Below are 15,450 nucleotides of genomic sequence, written 5' to 3' on the forward strand. Positions count from 1 at the left end.
ATACGTACCACCTAGTCAAATCTGACCTAGTTAAAAAAAATAAGAACCCTCCTCAGTGCTCTAAAAATATAATCTCTGTTCAGCTCTGTGTAGGAGTGTTATATAAAAGATAACAACTGCAAGTGAGCAAAAAGAGTGTAGGAGAATTGGTACTAAAGCAGGCAGCCATTCAATTAATGTCCAATCTGCTCAGACACGAGTCATATGTGCAGGTCTTTGAGTTGAGGCTGTAGTCTTCAGCATTCATTCAGCCTGACACCAGCTGCTGCCTCCGATGAAGAGAGACATGATTTACGGTGTTCAGGAACGACTCGGTTCACTAGTTCATTCATGTATCATCAGCTGGCCTTCACTGCACTGAGGCAGTCCAGACACTGTGTGTGTGTGTGTGTGTTACATTTGAAAGTTAAAGCAAATCCAACTTAAAAGGTTTGTCTTCTTTAGGTTTGCTAACTGTATGTTTATTATTTTCCAGGGTTCCTACTCAGTTTAGAAAAGTCTGAAATTCAGAATCCCTTTAATGTCATTGTACCAAACGGCACAATGAAATTTAAAAGTAGCAGCTTTCAAAGACAGTACAAGAGAAAAGAAAAGGTGCACTTCAAACAAGTATTACACATACAGCGATATTTCTGTGGCTCAACATTGAATCCACCGAGCAGCTTTAGAAGGTCATCAAGAGCTCACATCTCCTGTGGGTGGGCATACAGTTGTGGCTATAAAGGGTGCATAGTAGGGGGCTTAGTGGCCCTGTGGAGTGCTGGTGCTCAGTGCTGAAGACAGGTGGGATCCTACCTTCTAGGAGCGGTCCGTCAGAAAGTCCATTATCCAATAGCAGATGTTGTGGGAGAGACCCAGGTCCCCCAGTTTGCACACCAATCTGCTCAAGATGATAGTATTGAAAGCCGAACTGTTGTCCAAGAAGAGCAGACTCGATCGCTCCCTCGCTGTTCCACGTGTGTCAGCGGGGTGTGCAGAGCAGTGGCGAGGGCATCCTGTGTAAACCGGTTGGCTCTGTAGGCAAACTGGTGGGGTTCAAGGCATGAAGTGATATGACTCCGAACCAGTTTCTCAAAGCACTTCATAATTATGGTGGTTAGAGCCACTGGCCAGTAGTCCCTGAGACTGCTAATATTGTTCTTTTTGGCAAAGGGTTGATGGTGGAGGACTTTAGGTAGAGTGGGATGGAGCACTGGGTGAGGGACTGATTAAAAATGCTGGTGAAAACCCAAGTTACCTGGTCCGCACAGACCATCAGGTCCAGCAGCTTTCTGGGAATTCACTGCCCTTAGGGTTCTTCTCACTGCCTGTGCCTGCACAGTGAAGGTCTGGCTGTGGAGGGATGCCAGCTGCGGTGATGACTGTATGTATGTGCAGAAAACAATTACAGAGTTTATTTACTTCCCATTACCTAAAAGTTGTCAGAAATGTACCATCTACCCACCCATCCAATGGATTTCGCAGGTTCTATATTTAAACCCTGACAACAATAAAAATATCTACATATTCTATATAATTTTTACTGTAAACTTTTGTATTTACACTTGTGTGTAAAATGTATGTGAGGTCTGATTCTTGTGTCAGTTAATGATTCACAGTTAACCCAACGCTCTATTTACAAATACCACAATCTAAAACATTTTGTAAACCTGTTGATGTATGGTCCTCTATGGATACGTTTAGGCCCATATCCCAAGTTCTAAACTAAAGAACGTCCAGAAAGACATCCTGAGAGCAACTGTGAACATCTGTTTTTTTGTGACAAAGACAGAAATGGATTGTTTATCAGCCTATTTATTTTGTGTGAGGAAATGGAAAAAGACAGCTGTGTGCCAAGTTCACAGAGAGGCCTGGGAACGTGAAGGAACAAGGCATGTTGCCAGATGTCTTCTTAGGAGGCAAATGGATGTATGGGATGTATAATATGTTATCTGTTTTTACTGAAAAAGAGATGTTGCTCGAGTTGGATTTCCTCCTAAATTCTGACATTTCTCCTTATAGCTTTATTTCTTATTTCACTGCATTCTTAGTCACATTTGATAATTTTACATAAAAGTAAAATCTTTGAAATAAATAAAATAAGTCTCATCTAAACGGGAGTCTGAACTGTTGCATTTGCATTATGTATTCATTCTGCTTTGGTTGACCTTTGATCACACAGTAAGCCTAAACTAGGAGGATCCAAACACCTAAAAATAAAATGATGACTTTTGTCTCCAGGACATTCATTACTGATGCCCTCTGGCTGTTTTGTGAAGGCAGGTTGGAGCGAACCGGCCTCAAAATATTAGCCAAGTCTAAATGTTAATGCACGCATGAGCATATAAGTTCTATAAATAAAGCGGGAAACTGGGTATGAGTTGGTACAGGTAAGATTGGCTTCTTCAAATAAAAAAACCGAGCAGTTGAAGCTTTTGAATGTGGTGTTGAAACCTGGAACTGCTGAATAGGAGCCTTAGTGCTTAAACTACAAGCTTACAGATCTGCAATGCAGGTAGCTGTGACCTCTGGCAATGTCTTTAGATGCCTTTAAATCACACAGGCAAACAAAGTTGCCTCTGACTGATCATATTAAGCCAAAAAGCATTAAGTGTACACCTCTGAATGCATCAGTGAGCAACTAATGACTATACATTTTTTAATAGATTAGTCATATTAGTAAAGGCTGCTTCTACTGAGCTGCAGAAATCTTTGTGCATCCGTCAATGAATTGCAACAAAACATTACCACCCTTTCCTTGTTTTTTTTGCTTTTAAAATAATGGACAGCGGGGTCTTCTATCAGCGTGTCCACCACCAGTGTTTCCACACAGTAAAATTCTGCAGAGGCAGCAGTAAATTAACCCAACTTCCTCCAGAAGTTTTGGTTCATGTCACACTAATGCCTCTGTGGTAATTTGCCAGCTTCCTGGGCTCTCGCTAAGGCTGTCGGCTTCAATTTCACATTTCATAAAGCCCACTCAGCCAAAGAGCAGAGAGAAGAGAGTATTCAATGGTACAGCCTAGACTTGAGCTGCATAAAATGCAAACAAAGTTCCAATGGTCTCACTTCACTGACCGAGGGACTCATTATCCTCTGCAGTTAAACATAGGCCGATGTTCAGCAAAATGCACTGTAACCTGACCAATCCAGATGGATGCCAAACAGAAAGGTTAACACTTGGGACTTTGTTTTCAGTCATGTTGCTTTCAGCTAAGATCGCCTTGTTAACAGCTTCTAAAACACCTGCATTTCTGTTTAAATGTCAGGCACTGAGATACACAATAAGTGTCTCAACCTGCAATGGGTATAACTTGCACTGAATGCAAAGAGTTGTGATTGGTCAAGTCTTCTGCTTGTCTTGCCTTCAGGGCCACAGAAAGGATCCTGGCTCGAGCTCGACAGCTAGTGGACGTTAAAAAGGAAGACGGCTTCTCTGCCCTTCATCTGGCCGCTCTCAATAACCACAGAGACGTCGCTGAGGTCCTCATCAAGGAGGTGAGCTGGAAATGGGAGCAAAAAAAGAGTAATTCTTTCACTGTTGCCTCTTAGAGGAAATGTAATCAATTTTTTTATAAATGTGGATTTACATAAATAATAAAAACATACTAACTTTTCTTCCCAGGGCCGCTGTGATGTCAATATTCGAAACAACCGGAACCAGACGCCATTACAGCTGGCCGTCACACAGGGCCACACAGACCTGGTCCAGCTGCTTGTGGATGAGGGCGCCGACGTCAACATGGAGGATGAGGATGGTGACACGGCCATGCACGTAGCCCTCCTTCGCCCGCAGCTGGCCAACGTCATGCTCACCCCGTCAGCAGGGGGCAGCAGCACGGAAGAGGGCAGCGAGGGCTGCTCGTCCACGTCGCTCTATTGCAGGGTGAGGGTTGATGGGTAAAGTAAACGTGGAGGGAGTTGTCTTTATTTTCATGACTACGAATATTGTAGCTTCACACTGAAGGCATCAAAACTATGAATTAACACATGTGGAATTATATACTGAACAAAAAAGTGTGAAACAACTGAAAATATGTCTTATATTCTAGGTTCTTCAAAGTAGCCACCTTTTGCTTTGATTACTGCTCTGCACACTCTTGGCATTCTGTTGATGAGCTTCAAGAGGTAGTCACCTGAAATAGTTTTCACTTCACAGGAGTGCCCTGTAAGGTTTAATAAGTGGGATTTCAAGCCTTATAAATGAGGTTGGGACCATCAGTTGTGTTGTGCAGGAGGTGGATACAGTACACAGCTGATAGTCCTACTGAATAGACTGTTAGAATTTGTATTATGGCAAGAAAAAAGCAGCTAAGTAAAGAAAAATGACTGGCCATCATTACTTTAAGAAATGAAGGTCGGTCAGTCCGAACAATTGGAAAAACTTTGAAAGTGTCCCCAAGTGCAGTCGCAAAAACCATCAAGCGCTACAAAGAAACTGGCTCACATGAGGACCGCCCCAGGAAAGGAAGACCAAGAGTCACCTCTGCTGCGGACGGTTAGTTCATCCGAGTCACCAGCCTCAGAAATCGCAGGTTAACAGCAGCTCAGATTAGAGAACAGGTCAATGCCACACAGAGTTCTAGCAGCAGACACATCTCTAGAACAACTGTTAAGAGGAGACTGTGTGAATCAGGCCTTCATGGTAAAATAGCTGCTAGGAAACCACTGCTGAGGACAGGCAACAAGCAGAAGAGACTTGTTTGGGCTAAAGAACACAAGGAATGGACATTAGACCAGTGGAAATCTGTGCTTTGGTCTGACGAGTTCAAGTTTGAGATGTTTGGTTCCAACCACCGTGTCTTTGTGCGGCGCAGAAGAGGTGAACGGATGGACTCTACATGCCTGGTTCCCACCGTGAAGCATGGATGAGGTGGTGTGATGGTTTGGGGGTGCTTTGTTGGTGACACTGTTGGGGATTTATTCAAAATTGAAGGCATACTGAACCAGCATGGCTACCACAGCATCTTGCAGCGGCATGCTATTCTATCCGGTTTGCATTTAGTTGGACCTTCATTTATTTTTCAACAGGACAATGACCCCAAACACACCTCCAGGCTGTGTAAGGGCTATTTGACCAAGAAGGAGAGTGATGGGGTGCTGCGCCAGATGACCTGGCCTCCACAGTCACCGGACCTGAACCCAATCGAGATGGTTTGGGGTGAGCTGGACCGCAGAGTGAAGGCAAAAGGGCCAACAAGTGCTAAGCATCTCTGGGAACTCCTTCAAGACTGTTGGAAAACCATTTCAGGTGACTACCTCTTGAAGCTCATCAACAGAATACCAAGAGTGTGTGGAGCAGTAATCAAAGCAAAAGGTGGCTACTTTGAAGAACCTAGAATATAAGACATATTTTCAGTTGTTTCACACCTTTTTTGTTCAGTATATAATTCCACATGTGTTAATTCATAGTTTTGATGCCTTCAGTGTGAAGCTACAATATTCATAGTCATGAAAATAAAGAAAACTCTTTGAATGAGGAGGTGTGTCCAAACATTTGGTCTGTACTGTGTGTGTGTGTGTGTATATATATATATACACACATACTGCTAAAAAAAATAAAGGGAGCACTCAAATAACACATCCTAGATCTGAATAAATGAAATATTCTCAATGAATACTTTGTTCTGTACAAAGTTGAATGTGTTGACATCAAAATCACACAAAAATCATCAATGCAAATCAAATTTATTAACCAACGGAGGCCTGGATTTGGAGTCAAGCCCAAACTTAAAGTGGAAAACACACTACAGGCTGATCCAACTTTGATGTAATGTCCTTAAAACAAGTCAAAATGAGGCTCAGTATTGTGTGTGGCCTCCATGTGTCTGTATGACCTCCCTACAACGCCTGGACATGCTCCTGATGAGACGGTGGATGGTCTCCTGAGGGATCTCCTCCCAGACCTGGACTAAAGCATCCGCCAACTCCTGGACAGTTTGTGGTGCAACGTGACGTTGGTGGATGGAGCGAGACATGATGTCCCAGATGTGCTCAATCGGACTCAGGTCAGGGGAACGGGCGGGCCAGTCCATAGCTTCAATGTCTTCATCTTGCAGGAACTGCTGACACACTCCAGCCACATGAGGTCTAGCATTGTCCTGCATTAGGAGGAACCCAGGGCCAACCGCACCAGCATTTGGTCTCACAAGGGGTCTGAGGATCTCATCTCAGTACCTAATGGCAGTCATGCTACCTCTGGCGAGCACATGGAGGGCAGTGCGGCCCTCCAAAGAAATGCCACCCCAACACCATTACTGACCCATTACCAAACCAGTCATGCTGAAGGATGTTGCAGGCTGCAGATCGCTCTCCACGGTGTCTCCAGACTCTGTCACGTCTGTCACATGTGCTCAGTGTGAACCTGCTTTCATCTGTGAAGAGCACAGGGTACCAGTGGTGAATTTGCCAATCCTGGTGTTCTCTGGCAAATGCCAAGCGTCCTGCACGGTGTTGGACTGTGAACACAACCCCCATTTGTGGACGTTGGGCCCTCATACCATCCTCATGGAGTCGGTTTCTAACCATTTGTGCAGACACATGCACATTTGTGGCCTGCTGGAGGTCATTTTGCAGGGCTCTGGCAGTGCTCCTCCTGTTCCTCCTTGCACAAAGATGGATGTAGCGGTCCTGCTGCTGGGTTGTTGCCCTCCTACGCCTCCTCCTCGTCTCCTGGTGTACTGGCCTGTCTCCTGGTAGCGCCTCCAGGCTCTGGACACTACGCTGACAGACACAACAAACCTTCTTGCCACAGCTTGCATTGATGTACCATCCTGGATGAGCTGCACTACCTGAGCCACTTGTGTGGGTTGTAGAGTCCGTCTCATGCTACCACGAGTGTGAAAGCACCACCAACATTCAAAAGTGACCAAAACATCAGCCAGAAAGCATCGGTACTGAGAAGTGGTCTGTGGTCCCCACCTGCAGAACCACTCCTTTATTGAAATCAACAGGGGGAAATCACCAAAGATTTCCCCCTGTTGTCTATTTCATTTGAACATGTGAAATTGATTGTCAATCAGTGTTGCTTCCTAAGTGGACAGTTTGATTTGACAAAAGTTTGATTTACTTGGAGTTTTATTGTGTTGTTTAAGTGTTCCTTTTATTTTTTTTGAGCGGTGTGTGTGTGTATATATATATTTATTAATATTTATTTTTATTTTTTTTTCCAAAGTGCCAGTTACAAAGAGAAAAAATAATGGCTAGAGAAGTGAACATAAGCTAAATGAGGTACTAAAGACATAAGCAGACGTTGCTAATTGCTCTAAAATAGACCCGTCTGTTCCTTGTAGAATTAAAGAGATAAAAATAGTCTCTAAATGGGATGAAAACACACTCTCCGAAAGATATATTTGGAAACACAGTAAGGCTAGAAACCATAACCAAATCCAGCAGCAGTGAATTTTACAGTGTATGTTTAGACTTCTGAGATATGTTTAGGATAAAGCGCTTAGTTGGCTTCCAGATAAACAGCAGGAGGCAAACGTGGTGATTCAGGTCACCCAGCTTTGAAGAGTTAAGTCAGGAGAAAGAAACTAAGTTCATCGTGTAAGCAGGTCACAAGAACCCAGAATAATTTGAGAGACAGTTATAAGGTTGTAGTATAAAATAAAAAATATGGGTACAATTAAACCTCTAGGGTGAATTTGTACTTGGCCTCAAAATAAAATATTTACTTTCTTGAAATAAAGATGGTGTCACACATTGCTCTGTTCTCTGAAATGTATTTGTAAGAGATCCAGTGATGTTGGAGAATAAGTTAAAAGAGACGGACTGAAGGCTAGAGGTGAAGACAGCCCACTTAGTCCAGTTATATACAAATAAGCCAAGATGGAGTTTTAGTTAGGATGTCTTGGATAAATTTAGGGGAGCAATGTGAATAAAACACATTTTTACCCCAAAGGAAATCTTTAATCATGATCCCAGAGTTATTGCATAGATCAGGGTCTAGTTTTATAAATTGAGCCAATTCCACCATTGTAAAACTAGAAATGCTTTGATCAGTTTTGTGGCCAATTTTCATGCTCCATTTTTTTTAAAGCTTTAATCTGAAGAGCACTAAAATATATATTTAATAAAACAAATTATTTTATAAAAGTGTATTCTATATATATGGATATGTAATTTATTTAAAAATATATATTATATATTTTTAAACACACTACTTGTCAAAGGTTTTAGAAACACTTTTTCTTTATTTTCATGTCTAGTTACATTATACGTAGATTCTTACTGAAGGCATCAAAACAGTGAATGAACATATCTGGAATTATGTAGCAAACAAAAAATTGTAAAAGAACTTTAAATATGTTTTACATTTTAGATTCCTTAAAGTAGCCGCCCTTTGCTGTGATGACTGAAATATTAATCTTTGGCCATCTCTCCATAAATCTCTGGGAAGTTCTTTCGAGACTCTTTGGAAAACCATTTCAGATGACCACCTCATGAAGTTCATGGAGTGAGAGCAAAGCAGTAATCAGAGCAAAGAGTGGCGATTTAAAAAAAATCTAAAATCTAAAAATGTTTTTTTTTGTCTAGTCATAGAAAGTAGAGTACCAACAATGCAGGGACATAATCGCTCACGACGTAATCTAATAACTGTTAAAACTTACTATTACTACATGCCGTAGTCATCTTGGGGAGGTGGCCGGTCTTGTTGGCGAGGCCCGGCGCCACCTTGGATAATGGTTGGGGAAATGCTGCACTAAATGATTACAGAGTTGACATTCTAAACTGTCTCTACCATGGTAGCAATTAGCCTGGTTTTCATGGCTAGGAGTACTGAAACATCAGTCTGATTTAGTCACTCAATTCCTGTCACCAGCCAATGTCTCTGTGAATCTCTGTCTAAAATGTGCTTGGTAAGTCTGGAGTTTGGGAAAAGAACTGCAACTCCTAACAGATTTGATGGTTGTTAGTTGAATTGTACAGAATGTGATTGGAGCTTTAGTCAAATTACGGTGCAAAAAATTTTGTCACATTTTTTTAACATTGAAAAAAGTCTGGCTTTTACCACTAGTGTGTACATGCTCAGGATCCACATAACTCGACCAATGTTTGGATTCCTTCTGTTTTCCAGAGCCATTAACTCAAATAAACTTTATTATTTTTCCTTAAGAGACATTTAGTTTTCCTTCTGATGTGAAATGTTTTATATAAGCGTTGTCCCATTACATGGTGTGAATATTTCACTATTAAAAAAACATTCTTATGGCTCCAGATGACTACGTTCAGTGCAGCTCCTCTCAGCATCCTGGGCTCTGAGCCAACACACACACACACACTCTTGTTTTCCTATATGTAGTGAGGACCATGTGTTGACTCCCTTTGACTTCCATTGATTTTCAGTCATTTTCAACCCTTTCTATGCCCTAACCCTGACAATAACCCTAAACCTAACCATTACCAGTGCTTACCTAACCCTAACCTTAACCTAAAGTCAATTCACACCTTAGTCCTAAACCTAACCGTTAGCAAAATAGGTAGTGAGGACCAGCAAAATGTCCTCACTTTGGTACAATCGGTCCTCAATTTGATGGTGAAATTGGGAAAATGGTTCTCACTGTGATGCCAAGACAGGAACACACACACACACACTCATACACAGCCATGAAGGTGGCTAGACATAAGTGCTCAGGGCTGATTAGGCCACTGTCAACAGATGAGTTGTTAACGGAGTTCTTCTGTTCTGAGTAGATGTGGGTTTATGTTTAAATCTGGATCACCCTCGTTTACCTTCCTATAACTTTCTAATGCTCAAATGTCCTGCATCCTTGACTTTTTTTATACAGTATTCTCTTGCCCAGCTCCATAAAGAACAATAATGGTTTTAGTTTGGACTCCTCCTCTTGTCCTTCCCGTCCTTCTTCTTATCCTTTCGTCTTCCTCCTCTCATGTCCACAGCTGAACTCTTCGGGTCTCCTGGGGAACACCGAACTGAACGTTGCTGTTGCTATCGCCTGTTTTCTGGCACAAGAAGGTGCTGATATCAGCTACGCCAACCACAAGGGCAAGAGTCCTCTGGACTTGGTGGCAGACAGCACCATGCTGCAGCTCATAAAGAACTTTTCTGAGAAGCACAGGTACGTCTTTACAAAACTAGTGTGGAGGTTAACTGTCTTGAATATAACGCTAGCTCTATGGGCAGACATTCAGTCGCGGATCTTCTGACTGAGACCAGAATTTAGGTTCACATTCATTAAAGCAAGTTGTCTTCATGCTGATTTAGTAAAGCAGCTCCGGACCACCACCACAGTCGGTTTGATGTTCTTTTTCTGAAACGTGTTAAGCGGCTTTAGTTTTGCGCCAGTTGTAACACAAGATTCTACTTTTGTCCTCAGAATATTTCATAAGTCTTTGGGATCACCAAGATGGTTTTTGGGCAATGTGTCTGCTCCGTTTTGGTCAGCAAAACCCTGCCATGGCGACCATTTTTCTCAGTCTTTTTCTTATTGTTGAATCATAAACACAGATCTTAACAACTGAGGCCTGCAGTACTTTACTTGTTGCTCTGGGTTTTTTGTGACATCCGGATGGGTAGTTGCTTCATTCTGAGAGTCTGTTTTGGTTGGCCAACCAGTCGTAGGAAGGTTCACCACTGTTCTATGTTTTCTGTGGTTTCATGAAATCCATAAACCTTGAAACCATTTAATCAAAAGAAACCCATAAAGGGGCTAATACTTTATCTAGTTCTGTATGTTACACTGACAAATATCAGTTATTAGAATTAATTTAAAAATCAAAGTGAAACAGTTATATTTTAATAGGGAAAAAGTAGAAACATTGTGCAAGAAGCTAGAAATAAAATGTAGATTATAAAAGATACATTTTTATACAGACAAATCCTTGTGAGAGCATAATTTACCAAAATAATGTGTTATGTTGATGTGTTCTTATGGCTGTTTGTCATTCAGATTGCAGCGTCTGCAGGCCATCACAAGTGGACAAGGTCTGAGCAGTGCGAGCCTGCGGCGAGTCCACACAACACCCAACACCATGACCAACCTGGTTTTTCCCACACCGCCAGGTCCCAGTGAATGCCTCATCTGTTCTGAGCTCGCTCTGCTGGTTCTCTTCTGCCCCTGCCAGCACAGTGTGGCCTGTGAAGGTAGGTCTGCAAGCTGTGGTAGGGTTGGGGAGTGGGGGTGGGCGTCTTCTATGTTTTCAGTGACACTAATCTTGTTTTAACAGAATGTGCACATCGCATGAAGAAATGCATCAAATGCCAGGTCACGATAACCAAGAAAATACGACAAGGTAAGAGGAGATTAGACATCCTCATTTGTTATGTTGAATGTTTTAATATAATAGGAATATAATTATTTTCTGACCTGACTTCACTCATCCTTTGTGTAAACCTTCATTTCAGAGTTGAGTTTTAGGCAGTAGTTTTGTGTCATTAGTGGATATGATGTTTGTTTGTCCTTATGACTTGTTTTTTTCTTCTTTATTGTAACTGGCTTAAACTCATGCAACAATCTTAAACTGTCAGTGAGACTCAACCTTTATTTGCAGCGCTTTGCAAAAGTATTGATACTGCTTTAACATTTTCACATTTAGTCATATAGCTACCACATATTTCTATATTTTATTAGGATTGTATGTGATAGACTGACATACAATAGCATTTAATTGTGAAAATGATAGATTTCCAAATTTATTACAAACAAAATCTGATAGGTGTAGTATCCATTTGTGTTAAGCTTCCCTTTACTGATGTCCCTAAACAAAAGCCAGTATAACCAGAAGTCACCTAATAATTAAACAAAGTCCCCTACTGTGTGTCATTTACGGTCAGAATAGATGCAGTAGTTCAGAGGTTTGTTAAAGAACATTAGTAAGCAAAAATGACTATGAAGAACACAGCAGAAAGGTCAGGGAGAAAGTTGTTGCAAAGTTTAAAGCAGAGTTAGGTTATAAAATAATATCCCAAATCCAAAACATCTCCTTCAACACCTTTCAGTCTTCATCTTAAACTAGAAAGAATATGGCCCAACTACAAACCTACCAAGACATGGCTGTCCACCTGAATGACAGGGAGGAAGGGCATTAATAAAAGAGGCCAAGAGGCCCACACTGACTGGAGGAGCTACAGAGATCTACAGCACTGTAGTGAGTATGATGGTACTGCGATTAGCCATGCACTCAAATATGGCCTTTATGGAGGAATGGAAAGAAGAAAACCATTGCTGTGTTTAAATAAGGGATGCAGCAAACATGTGAAAGAAGGGGCTCTGGTTGTTCAAACAAAACTGAACTTATCAGCCCATATAAAAATGCTATTATGTGTGGTGGAAAACTATAACTGCATATCACCCTGAATACACCATTCCCATAGTGAAACATGGTAATGGCAGCATCATGCTGTGGGGATGCTTTCCCTCAGCAGAGACAGGAAAGCTGGTCAATATTGATTGAAAGATGGATGGAGCTAAATACAGGGCAATCCTAGAACAAAACTTACAGAAGACTTGAGACCTGTGCTGAGGTTCACCTTCCTGCAGGAAATCAACCCTAAACATACAGTCAGAGCTACAGTGGAATGGTATAAATCAAACCACGTTCTTGTGTTGGCATGGTCCAGTCAAAGTCCAGATCTAAATCCAGTTGAGATTCTGTGCCAACATTTGAAAAAGTATGTTTATAGATGCTCTTGACCCATTCTGAATGTACTTTAGCTATTTTACAAAGACTGATGGGCAGAAGTGTCCGGCTCTATATGTTGTTGACACTCACCCCAGAAAGACTTACAGCCGTAATTGCAGCAATAGGTGGTTCCTCAAAGAAAGACACAAATTTCAGATTTGTAAAAAAAATTTAAAAACCATGTATCCCTCCACTCCACAATTATGTTAGACTGTGTGTATGTCTGTCACATACAATCCAATTAAAATACATTGAAGGTTGTGGTTCTAATGTGACAAAATGTTACAAAGTTCTAGTTGTATGAATACAAGGTGCTGTGAAAGCAGTCGTGTCCCGCCGTCCATTTCTGGAACTTAAAACCTTGTCATCTTTCAGACAGTAGCACACAGAAACAGCAGACCAGTCTCATCTTACACAAAACCACACAGCCTGCATAAAATTCTCTTGACCTGACTAAAACTGACTCTTGCTGATGATTTCTCCACAGACCAAACTGAGGTGGACTGCAGCCCCGGCACAGAAAACTCTGAGCAGCACAACCTCCTGGAGCAGCTACAGTCCCGTTACAGACAGATGGAGGAGCGCATCACCTGCCCCATCTGCATCGACAACCACATCAAACTGGTCTTCCAGTGCGGACATGCCTCCTGCATTGACTGCAGCGCCGCACTCAAGACCTGCCCGATCTGTAGGCAGACCATCCGGGAGCGGATCCAGCTGTTTGTCTGAGCTCCAGGCTGTCCTCCTAGGTCTGAATGACCCCAGAGAGGCTGCAGGAAGGGCTGCAGAGCTGCGCCACCCTTGTGACCCCTCATCTCTTGCTGCTGCACCGTCCTGCACCTCTCCCTGGCAGTGATTGAACATTTGCTCAACTTTTATAAAAGACACTGCTTTAGAATGCTCAGAGTCCACTGTTACATTTTGGTTCATTTGCATCTTGAACAGCGCAGGAACATTGCTTTAATTTTAATTTCTGCAGCAGGACTGACTCTTAGCTGAGCCCGAGAGGAACCACGTGAGGAAAAGTTGACATGATGCCTCCATTTTGAATCCTCTAATTGGTAAAGGAGCAGCGAAAAGAAAGCAGTTCTTCCTTGTGTCTCCAGTTACCACCCACAACACGTCTGATTTTTGCTGCTTTAAGTGGAAGTCTATTAACCATCATGCTCTGTGGTTTTCTGACCTCTTCTGTTTATACGTATTCACAGAGATAAGCTGTTGTCCTCATTTTCCTCAGCCCATGAAGTACTCCGGTCTCATTTACATCCATCTCCTAATTCTCAACGTAAGGCTCTGCAGAGCTGAAAGCTCTTTATGTAGACCCCAAACACTTCTGTCTGTATGCAAAGGGAGGCCGACACTATATATGCATGAGTATATGCATATTGTAAAGATGAAAATGATTATTTTGTCACAAATAATCTGAGGTGTTGTTTTATTGACTCTAGGGTTACATTTGTGGTTGTCGATATAGCTTTGACTACAGAGTTTTATTTATGCGTGATAGCTGTTTTATCTTTTGTTTGCTTAGCAGAAAATGATTCTTGTTTCGTTTCTGCTGAGGTTCAACCCAAGCCTACGTCTGCTACTCAGGGTATCGCATATTGGAAGCACTCGGAATATCCATAAATGTTTTAAGAGCCCTTTCCCAGACTCTCACACTAACACCATTACAGCACATTGTATCCGACTGTTGCATCTGGTCACTGAGAGGAAGTAACAATAACAAAGTAATAGATTTGGTGTTGATGACTAAAATACAGGTCCTTCTCAAAATATTAGCATATTGTGATAAAGTTCATTATTTTCCATAATGTAATGATGAAAATTTAACATTCATATATTTTAGATTCATTGCACACTAACTGAAATATTTCAGGTCTTTTATTGTCTTAATATGGATGATTGTGGCATACAGCTCATGAAAACCCAAAATTCCTATCTCACAAAATTAGCATATTTCATCCGACCAATAAAATAAAAGTGTTTTTAATACAAAAAACGTCAACCTTCAAATAATCATGTACAGTTATGCACTCAATACTTGGTCGGGAATCCTTTGGCAGAAATGACTGCTTCAATGCGGCGTGGCATGGAGGCAATCAGCCTGTGGCACTGCTGAGGTTTTATGGAGGCCCAGGATGCTTCGATAGCAGCCTTTAGCTCATCCAGAGTGTTGGGTCTTGAGTCTCTCAACGTTCTCTTCACAATATCCCACAGATTCTCTATGGGGTTCAGGTCAGGAGAGTTGGCAGGCCAATTGAGCACAGTGATACCATGGTCAGTAAACCATTTACCAGTGGTTTTGGCACTGTGAGCAGGTGCCAGGTCGTGCTGAAAAATGAAATCTTCATCTCCATAAAGCTTTACAGCAGATGGAAGCATGAAGTGCTCCAAAATCTCCTGATAGCTAGCTGCATTGACCCTGCCCTTGATAAAACACAGTGGACCAACACCAGCAGCTGACACGGTACCCCAGACCATCACTGACTGTGGGTACTTGACACTGGACTTCTGGCATTTTGGCATTTCCTTCTCCCCAGTCTTCCTCCAGACTCTGGCACCTTGATTTCCGAATGACATGCAGAATTTGCTTTCATCTGAAAAAAGTACTTTGGACCACTGAGCAACAGTCCAGTGCTGCTTCTCTGTAGCCCAGGTCAGGCGCTTCTGCCGCTGTTTCTGGTTCAAAAGTGGCTTGACCTGGGGAATGCGGCACCTGTAGCCCATTTCCTGCACACGCCTGTGCACGGTGGCTCTGGATGTTTCTACTCCAGACTCAGTCCACTGCTTCCGCAGGTCCCCCAAGGTCTGGAATCGGCCCTT

At 42.2% G+C, this 15,450-nt stretch overlaps 1 protein-coding gene across 3 annotated transcripts in view; it reads left to right on the forward strand.

The window, feature by feature from the left end:
* Window positions 1-14,503, forward strand: part of mib2 (MIB E3 ubiquitin protein ligase 2) — a 76,801-nt gene extending 62,298 nt beyond the window's left edge. For all 3 annotated transcript variants that reach the window (XM_047377780.1, XM_047377771.1, XM_047377765.1), the window contains exons 14-19: window positions 3,351-3,477; window positions 3,605-3,865; window positions 9,883-10,061; window positions 10,893-11,086; window positions 11,170-11,235; window positions 13,112-14,503. In XM_047377780.1, the coding sequence (XP_047233736.1) occupies window positions 3,351-3,477; window positions 3,605-3,865; window positions 9,883-10,061; window positions 10,893-11,086; window positions 11,170-11,235; window positions 13,112-13,353 (1,069 nt within the window). In that variant the 3' untranslated portion in view covers window positions 13,354-14,503. The remainder of the gene's footprint in view (window positions 1-3,350; window positions 3,478-3,604; window positions 3,866-9,882; window positions 10,062-10,892; window positions 11,087-11,169; window positions 11,236-13,111) is intronic.
* The last annotated feature ends 947 nt before the right edge of the window (window positions 14,504-15,450 follow it).

Source organism: Girardinichthys multiradiatus, chromosome 1, assembly GCF_021462225.1.
Source record: "Girardinichthys multiradiatus isolate DD_20200921_A chromosome 1, DD_fGirMul_XY1, whole genome shotgun sequence".
NCBI classification, from domain to species: domain Eukaryota; kingdom Metazoa; phylum Chordata; class Actinopteri; order Cyprinodontiformes; family Goodeidae; genus Girardinichthys; species Girardinichthys multiradiatus.